At 34.3% G+C, this 12,523-nt stretch overlaps 1 protein-coding gene across 1 annotated transcript in view; it reads left to right on the top strand.

Moving 5' to 3' along the window:
- The window catches only part of mtmr11 (myotubularin related protein 11), a 43,036-nt gene that overhangs the window by 8,872 nt on the left and 21,641 nt on the right, over positions 1–12,523 (top strand). Inside the window, exons 2-7 of the mRNA XM_067410787.1 lie at positions 1,212–1,281; positions 8,552–8,688; positions 8,878–8,947; positions 9,060–9,199; positions 10,728–10,812; positions 11,830–11,977. Coding sequence (XP_067266888.1) covers positions 1,212–1,281; positions 8,552–8,688; positions 8,878–8,947; positions 9,060–9,199; positions 10,728–10,812; positions 11,830–11,977 — 650 coding nt within the window. The remainder of the gene's footprint in view (positions 1–1,211; positions 1,282–8,551; positions 8,689–8,877; positions 8,948–9,059; positions 9,200–10,727; positions 10,813–11,829; positions 11,978–12,523) is intronic.

Consider the following 12,523-nt stretch of genomic DNA (forward strand, 5'->3'; position numbering starts at 1 on the left):
AGAGCCTGATTACAAAAACAGAAATCTCACCATTAAAAGCCATGTCCAACGCACACAATAATAATGTTTTCATTATAATTTTATTTAGCCTATATGACAGACTTGCGCTGTACATGTTGCACTTAACTGTATTTTCCTCTTTGAAGTGACTCCAATCATATTTCAAGCAATTCAAAACCATCATGGCAAACAGTACACATCTGAAGTGTCTCAGCTGAAGGAAATCAGAGTCACCTACAATAGATTTACATGCATCCAAGATCAAATTTTGTTTTAACACTTTAATTTTCTCATAATGTACATTGCACATCACCACATTTCTCAAAAAGTCTTAAAATGGTTCGTTTGAAGATTCGGTCTCTCTAAACCCCTCCTTTCCGAGAGCCTACTCTGCTCTGATTGGTCAGATGGTCCAGCTCTGTTGTGATTGGTCGATCGCTTAGAGCAAGTGAAACTAAACATCCATTATCATATGTGGATTTCAGCTCTGGAGGCTTCCTCAGCACCGTATACACAGTGAAATGAACAGTAACGATGGTGTCTGTTGTATCTCCATAATGTAGCCAGATGCTTCTGGATCAAACTCTCAATATGGAAAAGTTAGAGATGCTGAAGAGCGTTCTCCATTGCAGGGTGTTAAGAGCTGTGGGTTCAGACCTCTGGAAGTATGTCTCCCCTCTTATACTTCTGTTCTACTCCGTAGTGGATTGCAAATGAAAGACGCTTTGTTTTAAAATGGGTTGATAACATCGACGTGTGCAGTTTTAGCCTCTTATAAATGAAGCTACTTTTGTGGTTCAGTTGCACTGTGAGAAAGGAGGAAATGAGTAAACCTGAAAGACTATTTCAGTCAAAGAATTTAAATAGCCAGGAAGTGCTTTCTTGCATCTTGTTAAAAACCACCAGTCTGATCAGTGCATATGAAGACCCTTTTTCTTGTGTCACAGTATCAGAAGGCAAATTACAAAAATATATGCTTAATTAGCGTGCATCAACCAGACCAATCAATCCTCCAATATTTTGACATTTTTCAAAGTTTTTGCATTAACGTGTCTGCTTAATTAAGTTGCTGTTATTCTGAACTTACTGAACCAGATAATTTGAATGAACTTTGAGATAAATATATTGTGTAAATAAATGTAACCAGTTTTGTATTTGACAGCATGTGTGATAAGCTTCATTTCTTTGTTATCTCTGTGTGTTTGCTGCAGGAGAGGATGATGAGCCACAGTAGCCTTCATGCACGGGGCAGAGATGTGCTCGGCCTCTGCTGTTTACCAGGTAAAGTCCCACAATGCAAGCTTATTTTTATAGTATATTGACATTTATATTTCCATGTTTTTATCTATGAGGTTTATGATAGGGACCCAAACAGTCACAAGGAGAATCACACCATGATATAAGAACAGGAGCGATTTTGTAGTCCAGCAAGATGTTTATTAAAGCGCATGTGCAAAATGTGCAAATAAATATGGTTAAGAGAAATAAAACAGGTTATCAATAAAAACTACAATTGTTATATACTAAAACAGTACAAACTCTGCTCTTCATCTGAGGACAGAATTTCAGTGTGCTCAAGCAGCATTTCTATAACCTAGTTCACATTCTCTCAAAAACCATGATCGGGTCATTTTTTTGTCCGATGGCCTTAATAATAAAAAAACACCAAGATATGGCATCCAAAGTATGTAAGATAGTACAACTAGATCACTTTCATTGAATCCAAAAGCTTTTAATTATATTTTGCTACATATAAAAGTATTTTAAAGATTTTGAAGTGTCAAAAGGTCATTTGGTTTAACCGTCCAAAGGCCAATACAGCCATTTAATTTGTGATTAAAATATCTTAAAATGTAATATTTTTTATTCCGGCATTATTTTATAACATCATATATCAACATAGTGCAAAATGGTATTAAAATTATGTGTAGAAGTCGTTGCTTTGTTATTAGAAAGAATGTCAGGAAAAATTAATTTCATTGATGTCATTCGGAGTAACCAATATAAAGGGACCATTTTAGATCAAGTCATGCAGTAAATATCATGTGACAGGATGTGACATCATTCAGACACCTGCAAAGGACCACATGGTCATGAAGCAAAGTAACTAACTCTCTCTTAACTATTTGAAAAATTCATGTTTTCACTCGCTCATACGCATGTCCCGAAACATCAGGTCATTCGGTACAATCGCTATAAAACATGGAAAATGTTGTAATATTTTAAAAACTTGTACTAATATAAAATGTTTAATTGTCCTTTTGTTAGCTAGCTAGATATATTACCCAGTTAGCATTGCTTGAAAATATTGTCATTCGGTATAACCAAAAGTGGTTAATTTTGGTTAAACCGAATGACTTTTTGGTGACAAATCTTGCAAAAAATGACAAAAGCAGTGTTAACTGATTATAAAAATCACATAATCTCATTGATAACACTTGATAAAACTTCAAAATGAATTATATCTCCATTATGTTTTTTATTTTACACTTTTAAAAACCTTATTCATCAATGACCCACTCCGTCCTTCAATTCCCCCTTCCACTAATGACGGCTGCCTTAAATACACATTTTCCCACTTACTATTTGGAGTGTACAATTTTTTTTCAGTTGCTTCACCATTAATAAAATACACAAGATGATTAAGAACAAGAGTTAAAACAAATCAATAAATACAATAAATAGGACAGATAAAACCAACATACACTTCCATAAATAGCTAAAAAGAGCGCTCACATGCAGTTTGCAATTCTTTAAGGCCACACCCACTCAGCTAAAACAGGAAATACAAAACAGCAAACCCCATGTAAATATTATAAAATGCACAGGAACAGTAAGAACATGAGAGAAGGGAATATTCTAGGAGTGTGTTTATTTAGTACAATGTGACATACAAAAGCAGTGATGTAGAGTTTTGGCATGTGACTCCGCTCTTTGTTGGAAAAGTTACACTGTTTTGAAAACCCTACTGAAAAATGTGGTCACATTAGTAGCTTCGCTGCTTTTAATCTAGGTAGTTGATTCCAAAAGGAAAGAGCCAAGTCTGGATGGTTGTGGTCTGTGCAGGAGAATAACAGTCTGTCTATGTGGGTGTGAATGGACTCAGAAAACAATCACTTAGTGTGCTGAGTGCGTGTTGAACCCCAGCAGCCCCTCTCCATAATCTCAGCGTCAGCAGTGTGTTTAAGCAGCAGCTTTACTCAGGAATGTTTGCCGGCCGTAAGTCCGACCCGGACAACCTAATCTGTAACGCTTCATATCAGCACTTACACTCTGCGGCCCTTTGGGAGCACAGAGCGTTTCCCGCCGCGTCAACGTTTAATAGAGCTGCTACTAACCTCAACGCCCTACTCGCACACAGTTCAGTCTTTGTTGTTGTTCAGCTTTCATATTCTCATACTGTTTGGACTCCAAACACGCACACCTGTCTGTGTTTCTACTTTTCACTGTTTACACTTGTGAATTCTATAACATTCTAAAGGACATTTAATACAGCGGCCCCCAAAATGTTGGACACTTAATTCACACTTAAAATGTCTGAATGTCTAAAGCTATTGCATCATTTTTATATTTTATATTCTCAGGACTAATTCGATTTTTTTTGAGCAATATTAAAGGAATAGTTCACCCAAAATTATTTACTCACCCTCATGTCGTTCCAAACCCATAAGTCTTTTGATCATCTTCGGAACACAAATGAAGATATTTTTAATGAAATCTTAGTGCTTTCTGTCCCTCCATTTGCAGCCTGCAACTATCACTTTAAAGCCCCGGAAGGGTAGTAAAGACATCATTAAAGTAATCCATGTGACTCTAGTGGGTTAACCTCAATTCTTATGAAGCAATGCGAGTGCTTTGTTTGCTCAGAGAAACAATCGCTAACCACTTTATTTACAAAATAAACATGCTCCAACGCGCGTTCACGAGAGCAGCATGGTGCATGCGTGATGTGTTGACACGAGAGCAGACATTGTTGCGTGAACGCGGGTTCGTTTTATTGACACCTGCAGATCTCCTGTTAGTGCTGAAAACATTAATTTGTCAACTAGAAAGTGTCAAATTACTTTTATGTTTTCTGTTTGAACAGTATGCACTACAGTTGAAATGTTTGGAGTCAGTATATTAAATTAAACTATTCACTAAATAATTCTGAGAAGAAATGTCACAGTTTCTAAAATTTAAATTATTATTATCAATGTTGAAAACTTTGTTTCTAAAACAAAGTTTTCAACATTGATAATAATAAGAAATGTTTTTTGAACAGCAAATTAGCATATATTAGATTTCTATGGAAGCTTGTTTCCACCATGAATAAAAAATAAAAAGGTAATAAAGGATAAAAATAAAAAAGGTAATAAAAACTGACTGTTTTCTCAGAAATGCGAGTTTATATCTCATTATATCTCATTCTGACTTTTTTCTTGCAATTCTGGCTTTTTTTCTCTGAATTGAGAGATATAATCTCGCATTTGCGTGTTATGCGGGAAAAAGACTGACATTTTTTATTTTTATTTTTCTTAGAATTGCACATTTGTATCTGACAATTATGAATTTATAACTCGCAATTGCAAGTTATAGTCATAATTGTGAGATATAAACTGTCAATTCTGTGGAAAAAACAAGACGCAATTGCAAGTTTCTGGCCCGGTTTCACAGACGGGGCTTAGCCTAAGCCAGGATTAGGCCTTAGCTCAATTAGGATATTTAAGTGTCTTTAATAAACGTACACTAGAAAAAAAAAACATTACTGGTGTACATCTTGAGACAAAACAATGTCACTGACATATTTTAAGATATGTCAGTATAAGTTGCTTTCAGTTAAAACAGCTCAAACATGCATTTTAGTCTAGGACTAGCTTAAGCCTTGTCTGTGAAACCGGGGTATATCACACAATTCTGACTTTATTACTCGCAATTGCATGTTACAGTCAGAATTGAGAGATATAAACTTGCAGGTCTGAGGAAAAAGTGACTTTATAAGTCGCAATTGTGAATTTATATCTCACAATTCTCAGAAAAAAGTCAGAATTGTGAGATATAAAGTTGCAATTATTTTATTTTTTTTAGAGGTGGAAACAAGCTTACATAGATTTCTGAAGAGTCATGTGAGACTCCGAATTCAGCTTTGTCATCACAGGAATAAATTCCATTTTAAAATATATTCAAATAGAATTTTACATTGTAATAATATTTCCCAATATTTCCCAAAGTTTTTACTGTATTTTAATCAAATAAATTCAGCCTTGGTGAGCATAAGAGACTTCTATCAGAAACTTTGAAAAATCTTCCAGCTTTAAACTTTTGAGTGGTAGTGTATACAGTATAGACATAAATACAGTAATAAAATATAGGCAGTGTAGACAGTATATATAATTCTTGAGTCTGAAGCAGCACATGTCATGACTGCTCCTTTGTTTTGGGATCTCATTCATTTGAATCTTAGAGGTCTAAGCTTATAGATATCACAAGTGCCATCCATCCACAATGGTTTGAATATGGAGCGCACAAACACAGATTAACCATTCAGAGTCAAAGGGCTCACAAAGGGACACACACGTGGTCTTATCGTCAGTACGGTCGTGTGTGAAACTCAAACTCCATCCGCACCATCTCTGATAACCCTCCAACGCAGGACAGAGGAAACTGAATCGGTCCTGGGGGGTGAAGAGGTCAGAGGATTTTTGAAAGAGTAGATTATACTGTATATACTGTTGACAGCCTACTGTTTAAAAGAAATGTATGTAATGCAATGATAAATTATTCAAACATGTAGTACGCTGCATTGTTGTAACATGACCTCATTATGTTTAATTGAGAGAATGGCATCCAGTTAGCATCTCAGAATCAAAATTCAATTTGAGTCCGTTTGCACTTTTTATACCAATTGCATTGCATTGTGTGATGCAGCATTTCCGTGGGGCGCTCTGGTTGTACTGCTCATTTTGGCAGATTCATACAGAAAAGACACATGATGCACATACTGCATATTGTAAAAATAGTGTGGGTTGTATAGTAGTATGCGATTTTAAACATGCTGCTGTTCAGTGTTTAATTGTTATATAGAGTTATATAGCATGCTCTTATTGGTGTTGTTGGGTGGGTGAAAAAAAAAGGAATTTGTTTCCTGGCAGTTTCTGCAGCAGATGTTATTATTTAGCTGTGTTAGTGTATTTTTTTATTTGATTTTGTGGTTTATTCCTGTAACTGGGACAAAACCTCAGTGAGTTCTAGCAGAACTCGTGTATTTATGTATTTATTTATTTTTTTACATTTTATTTATTTATTGTCATTTTATTTGTATTATTTATTTTTCATTTTTTATTTATTCATTTATTACTTATTTCTATTTTTTACCTTTTATTTTTTCTTTAATTACTTATTCTTTTTTATTTATTTTTTATATTTTTCTTTATTTTTTCTTTTTATTTATTCATGTATTACTTATTTATTTCTATTTATTACCTTTTATTTTTTATTTTATTACTTATTCTTTTTTATTTATTCATTTATTACTTATTTCTATTTATTACCTTTTATTTTTTATTTTATTACTTATTATTATTTATTTATTTTTTATATATTTTTTTATCTTTATTTATTTATTCTTTTTTTATTTATTCATTTATTACTTATTCATTTTTATTTATTACCTTTTATTTTTATTTATTTTTTCATTTTTCTTATTTCTTTTTTATATTTTTCTTATTTATTTATGTTCTACTTTATTTTTTCTTTTTTAATTTTATTACTGTTTACGAGCCCAGGACTGTCTGATTTCTCCAGAAGCCTAATTATGTGATATCTATTAGAAAGTAGGGACATTTTCTGTGTGCTTTTCTATATATAGTAAGTGACATACGGCATGCCAATTGAAGAGTGTGCGTTGTGGAAGTGGTCAGAGCTGTTAGTCCTTTTTTATCTGGTTTAAAGTCACTGTTACCGAGTCCTACTAGTCATACCTTGCTGGCAATGTTTTAAACAGAAGCTCATGAAGTAATAAGATCGATGTTTTCTCTGTTATCATTGGGAATGTGAGATTTGACCATGCTTGATGGTTTCTTATTCACAAGATGTCATGCAGTTGCCTAAAACCTGGAAAAAATCAGGCTGATGTGAATCTGAGAGAGATGAACAGCATGGCATGGCTCTGGTAGCTCACGCTACTCTTGCCTTAAAGTGAAGAACAAATGGAAAACAAATGCTGACAAAAACAAATTATACTGGATGTGTGGTTCAAATTAGCACAGGAGCAAATCCTGAACACAAGCCAGGTTAGATCATTATGATTGAAACTGTTTAATTTTGAGCTAAATTGAGAAATGAAAGACTGGTGGCTGCTACATTACGTTGTCACTAACAATGGTTTGAATAAGGCTGATCACCGTTACTGACAATCGTCGTTTTGGCTGTGTAAGATTCTCCAGCTTTGTTGTTGTTGAGCAACTGAAGTGTGAGCTGTTAAAGCTCCGCCCTCTTCTGGAAAGGGGGCTGGGAGCAGCAGCTCATTTGCATTAAAAGGTACACACAAAAAACGGCATATTTTTGCTCACACCCAAATAGGGGCAAATTTGACAAGCTATAATAAATGATCTGTGGGGTATTTTGAGTTGAAAATTCACAGACACATTCTGGGGACACCAGAGACTTATATTACATCCCAGGTCCCCTTTAATATGCCATCCCATATATATACTGTTTCATTCTTATTTTTAACGAAAACTATTAAAAACGTTATATATTATATATATATAATATATAATATATATTATATATAACGGTATATATTATATATATATTATATATATATATATATATATATATATATATATATATATATATATATATATATATTATATATTATATATAATATATACCATTTTTAATAGTTTTCGTTAAAAATAAGAATGAAACAGTTCTAAGCCTTGTTGAATTGAATGCATTTTCATTCCTCATTTCACTCCTCCATCCTAAATGCTCTGTTTTTCTAACAGTCCAGTAATCACCGTGACAGTCCGATCTCTCTGCTTCCGGCCTGTTCTCTCAGACATCTGGGTCCATGATGCCTCAGGAATGAGCTTTAGGGTCCAACTCACCCTTGAGAGTCATAAAATGAAGAAATTCGCCCTTGAAAAGTGACCACAAGTGCAAGAGCAATCCGACTCATTTCATGTGTTGAGAGCGTGTTCATGACTCTGGCAGCTTTAAGAGGCTCTACCAACATTAAACCCTGCCCCATGTCTTTATTTTTTATTATTGCGTGAGTTTTATGTCAACAGAATCACAAATTCCCACAATTTTTTTTTTTTTTTTTTTTTTATAAATACCACATATCCTTTATATATGTGGCCTACAGAGCCTTTGAAGATTGCCTTGGAATTAAAAACCAGATGTTTGTGTTTGAATTCCTTCCACAGATATTAGTTCACAGTTTTATTTCCACATTTTAGTCACATTTTCCTGTTGCTATAGTAAACTTTAAGCAGTATAGATGACTCCAAGTTAACAAATATGAACTAAAAGTCCAGTTTTCATCATGTGTTTGTGTCTTCAGGAGAGTGTGTGCTGCAGCGGGCCGTGCTGGTGAGGAAGAAGCTGTCGGCTAAGGAAGGAGGAGGCTGGTTGTCTGGGACTCTGTTCTGCACTCATTTCAGAGTAGCCTTCGTGCCTCAGGACAGCCAGAAACCTGACGTGAGTGCCACAGATTGCTGAGATGTTTCCGGGATGAGAATCCCAGCACTGTTTTCCGTGTCAAGTTGAGCCTTACTGTGAATTGTGAAGTGCTTTTGGCGTGCTGAGGTTTATAAAGTCTCTGGCAGTCTAGTGTAACATCCTCTGCAGACATATTTGTCTTGATGGCTTCTTTTTCTCTTTATTCAGGATAATGCAGATCCTGTGCTGCTTGGAGATCATGACGTAGCTCTCGCCTCTATTGACAAAGTTGTGGCAGGTGAGGCGATCTTTACTGATTGAGAGATTTTCAGTTTTCATGAAACCTGTCAAGAACATATCCAGGTCGCATTTTAACCCAGTGTTTTAATACATATAAATGTCTGTTGTAGTGGGACCGTCTCGCACCAAACTCGTGACCCCTACCTGCTCTCTGAAGTTCACCCCGGAGGAACTGGTGTTATACTGCCGAGACCTGCGTGTTCTCTGCTTCCTGTTCGACAGACTCACACCTGATACTCAAGCTGTGGAGGTTTGTCTTAATATAATGTCAGACATACACTACTGTTAAAAAGTTTAGGGTCGGTATGATATTTTGAAATTTTTTTAAAGAAGTCACCTATGCTCACCGAGGCTGCATTTATTTGATCAAAAATACAGTAAAAACGGTAACATTGTAAAGTATTACCACAATCCAAAATATCTGTATTCTATTTGAATATGTGATTTAAAATGTAATTTACTCCTGTGATCAAAGCTGAATTTTCAGCATCATTACTCCAGTCTTCAGTGTCACATGATCCTTCAGAAATCATTCTAATATGCTGATTTGCTGCTCAAGAAACATTTCTTCTTATTATTATTATTATCGGTGTTGAAAACAATTGCTGCTTAATGTTTTTGTGGAAACTGATAATTTTTTTTCTGGATTCTTTGATGAATAGAAATTTTATTAACAGCATTTATTTTATCTTGTAACAAATGTTTTACTGCTACTTTTGATCAGTTTAATGCATTCTTGCTGAATAAAAGTGTTAAAAAATCTTAATGACCCCAAACTTTTGAACGATACTGTGCTTTACCCAAATGCAGGCATGAATTTTTTGACTATCCTGAGCTGGGTTGTCAAAGGCAGCAGGCAGGAAATACAGATGTCCATTTCAGGAATATACATAGGCAAAATATCTTCTATTCTTAAATTAAATTGAATTAAATGTAATTTAATGTAATTTGATTTAATTAAAAATTATTTAAAACTTTTATCCCTTAAAACTTATCTTTGATCACCAAAATAATAACGTTAAATAATAAACGTTTTTTCCTGTGAATAATTTCTTCATGCCTTAAAACAGCTTGAATGTAACTCTACACCCTTGCTTCATTTATTATACGTGGATCCATGAATATGCAAATTGGTCCCCACCTACACTCAATCACACCAGATTCTTTCAATTTCAACTTTACTGTAGTAAATGCTGCACGATGGCAAGTGGAAATAGTGGTTTAATTCAGCCATGTAACATTGTAATATACATAATATACATTATTCACCCTCTATATTGCTAAATGTACCTGATTTTTCATATCAACAGAAAAAATACCAGGATAACCTGGCTTCTTTTGAGACTCCACTGCTTCGCTGATATGCTAAAGCCTGCCCGCATGTTGACGGGATTGGTTACAACATATTTGTTATGTAGGGAACAATGGCGGTTTCAAACCACGTTTTTGAGATGGTCTTTGATTCACTGCAGTTTTAAGAAGAAAATTCTCAGCAATGGTGTCGACTGATGAATTTGCACATGGTTTGTCTTAAAGCATATTAAAAACACCACAATGACATATAAACAACATTTAAAAAAAATATTTTCACCACAGGGGCTCTTTAAAAAGTTCAGAATACATAGCTGTTTTTGAATGGTCATGTAGTTACAGCATCCACCGCCAGGGTCATGCTAACCATCGCAACTTCTAACCTTGAGCTTGAAGTATTTGCACTTATGTTTCAAGTCTTTATTGTTGATCAACATAGTAATGACACTACTTTAACTTGCTTTCAGATTACGTATACCATTGCTAAGACCTACCAGCCACTGAAACCTGGGACCATCCTCTCCTTCCAGAATGCTGCTTTGGGTAGTATTGGTGAGTTGTTATTAATTATAACGCAACAGATAAAAGCGAGGGAGGAGAGAAAATCCTGTGTTTATAGATAAAGTCATAGACATAATTTTTCCTTATCTGCAGTATGACTCCAAAATGTTCCCTGAGGGTTGTTTTGCAATGTTTATCATTTAGAATAATACGTGAATATGAACTTTTTAAGATGTTTATCTAATATTTGTACATAGTTAGAATGTGATATTTTCCATATGATGCGCTCATTAACAGATTAAAAATTGAAAGTAGAAATGCATAAATATGCAGGAATTTCTTGTACATTTCAGTTGTTTTTGTCAGGTTTTTAAGAGTTTTTATTATAAGAGTGAGCAATATTGTATTAAAAGTATATGTATGTGTATGAATTAAAAGTCTTAATAAATAAACAGCAATAATGAGCTACATGTAATTAAATTTACTAAGTATTATTTTACAGATGAATGTAAATGTCTTTTTTTTTTTTCTTGTGGTCATTTAGTGAAAATCATTCTTGATTTTTTTTTTTTTTTTTTTTATATATATATTATTGAATTTTTACATCTTGCATTAAACATTTTGTATCTACTTAGCTATAATGGCTGAAATAATGGTTCTTTTAAAAAACAAATCCATTAATTTTTTCAAGCGATTTCAGATTAAATACAAAAAAATTAATTTATCTCTTCAAAGAGCTGAATAATTTTGAAATATAATTGTTTTCACCTAGTCCTAGCTGTGTGACCCACGCATATTTGATATTCAAACGAATCATAGAAGGAAATGTGAGCTAAGCCACATCTCTGAGAAGGAAAGTGACCGTCAACCAGATGAATAATGGAAAGTAATCTGAAACAGGTCACCTTCTAGCCCTTTTTCAACCTTGTCAAGGTTTGTTTGTAGTCCGTTCATGTACATTGCACTAGTCCGCTTGCTCTCTAGCAAACAAATTGAGTTTGCAGCACCCAGGAGGTTTTTGCACATTGTCCAATCCAAACCTTCAATGACTCTCTTTGCTGTCTATAGAAATGAAGCAGTTTCTAAGCAACAGGCGGCGTGACCCTACCATGAACTGGTTCGAGAGTTCCTTGGGTTGGGAGCAGGAGCTGGAGAGGACAGGTGCCACTGGCTGGAGGGTCAGCTCTGTCAATGACCGCTTTGAGATGTCCACCAGGTAGAGATTCTCTTTCAGACCTCCTGTGCTCAGATTAGTTTTGACTTTAGTGGCTGTTTTTAAACACAACTGATGGTTAATAACAGTTCCATAACAGTTTACTAAATACATTTCCCACACATCATTTCTGATTAATAACCATTGGTGTGTTCAAAACAATATATTAACATCCTATTTTTGCTGTATACAAAGGTGACATCAGGTGAAGACATCTTACACAAAATTGGATGTAAAAAAGCGAAATAATAATAGTTAGCATTTCAACATTACTGGCCACACTTACTGATTTATACATGCAAAGAAGTAAAGTTATATAACAGCTATATATACAGTAGTGGCCAAAAGAGTTGTCCGGCATAGGAAAATTAACTAAATTTACTAAAAATGTGTTAAAGATAGCGTAATTGTTTTATTTGTGAAAACGCAATGAAATTATGCGGACACAATTTTTGGCCAGGCTGTCATACAAAGAAATTATGTTGAAAGAAATTATTGTAGTCAATGTATGCTTTTTTTCTTTTTTTCTTTTTTTTGGCAAAGTAAAAT

This window comes from Chanodichthys erythropterus, chromosome 2 (genome assembly GCF_024489055.1).
Source record: "Chanodichthys erythropterus isolate Z2021 chromosome 2, ASM2448905v1, whole genome shotgun sequence".
NCBI lineage: Eukaryota > Metazoa > Chordata > Actinopteri > Cypriniformes > Xenocyprididae > Chanodichthys > Chanodichthys erythropterus.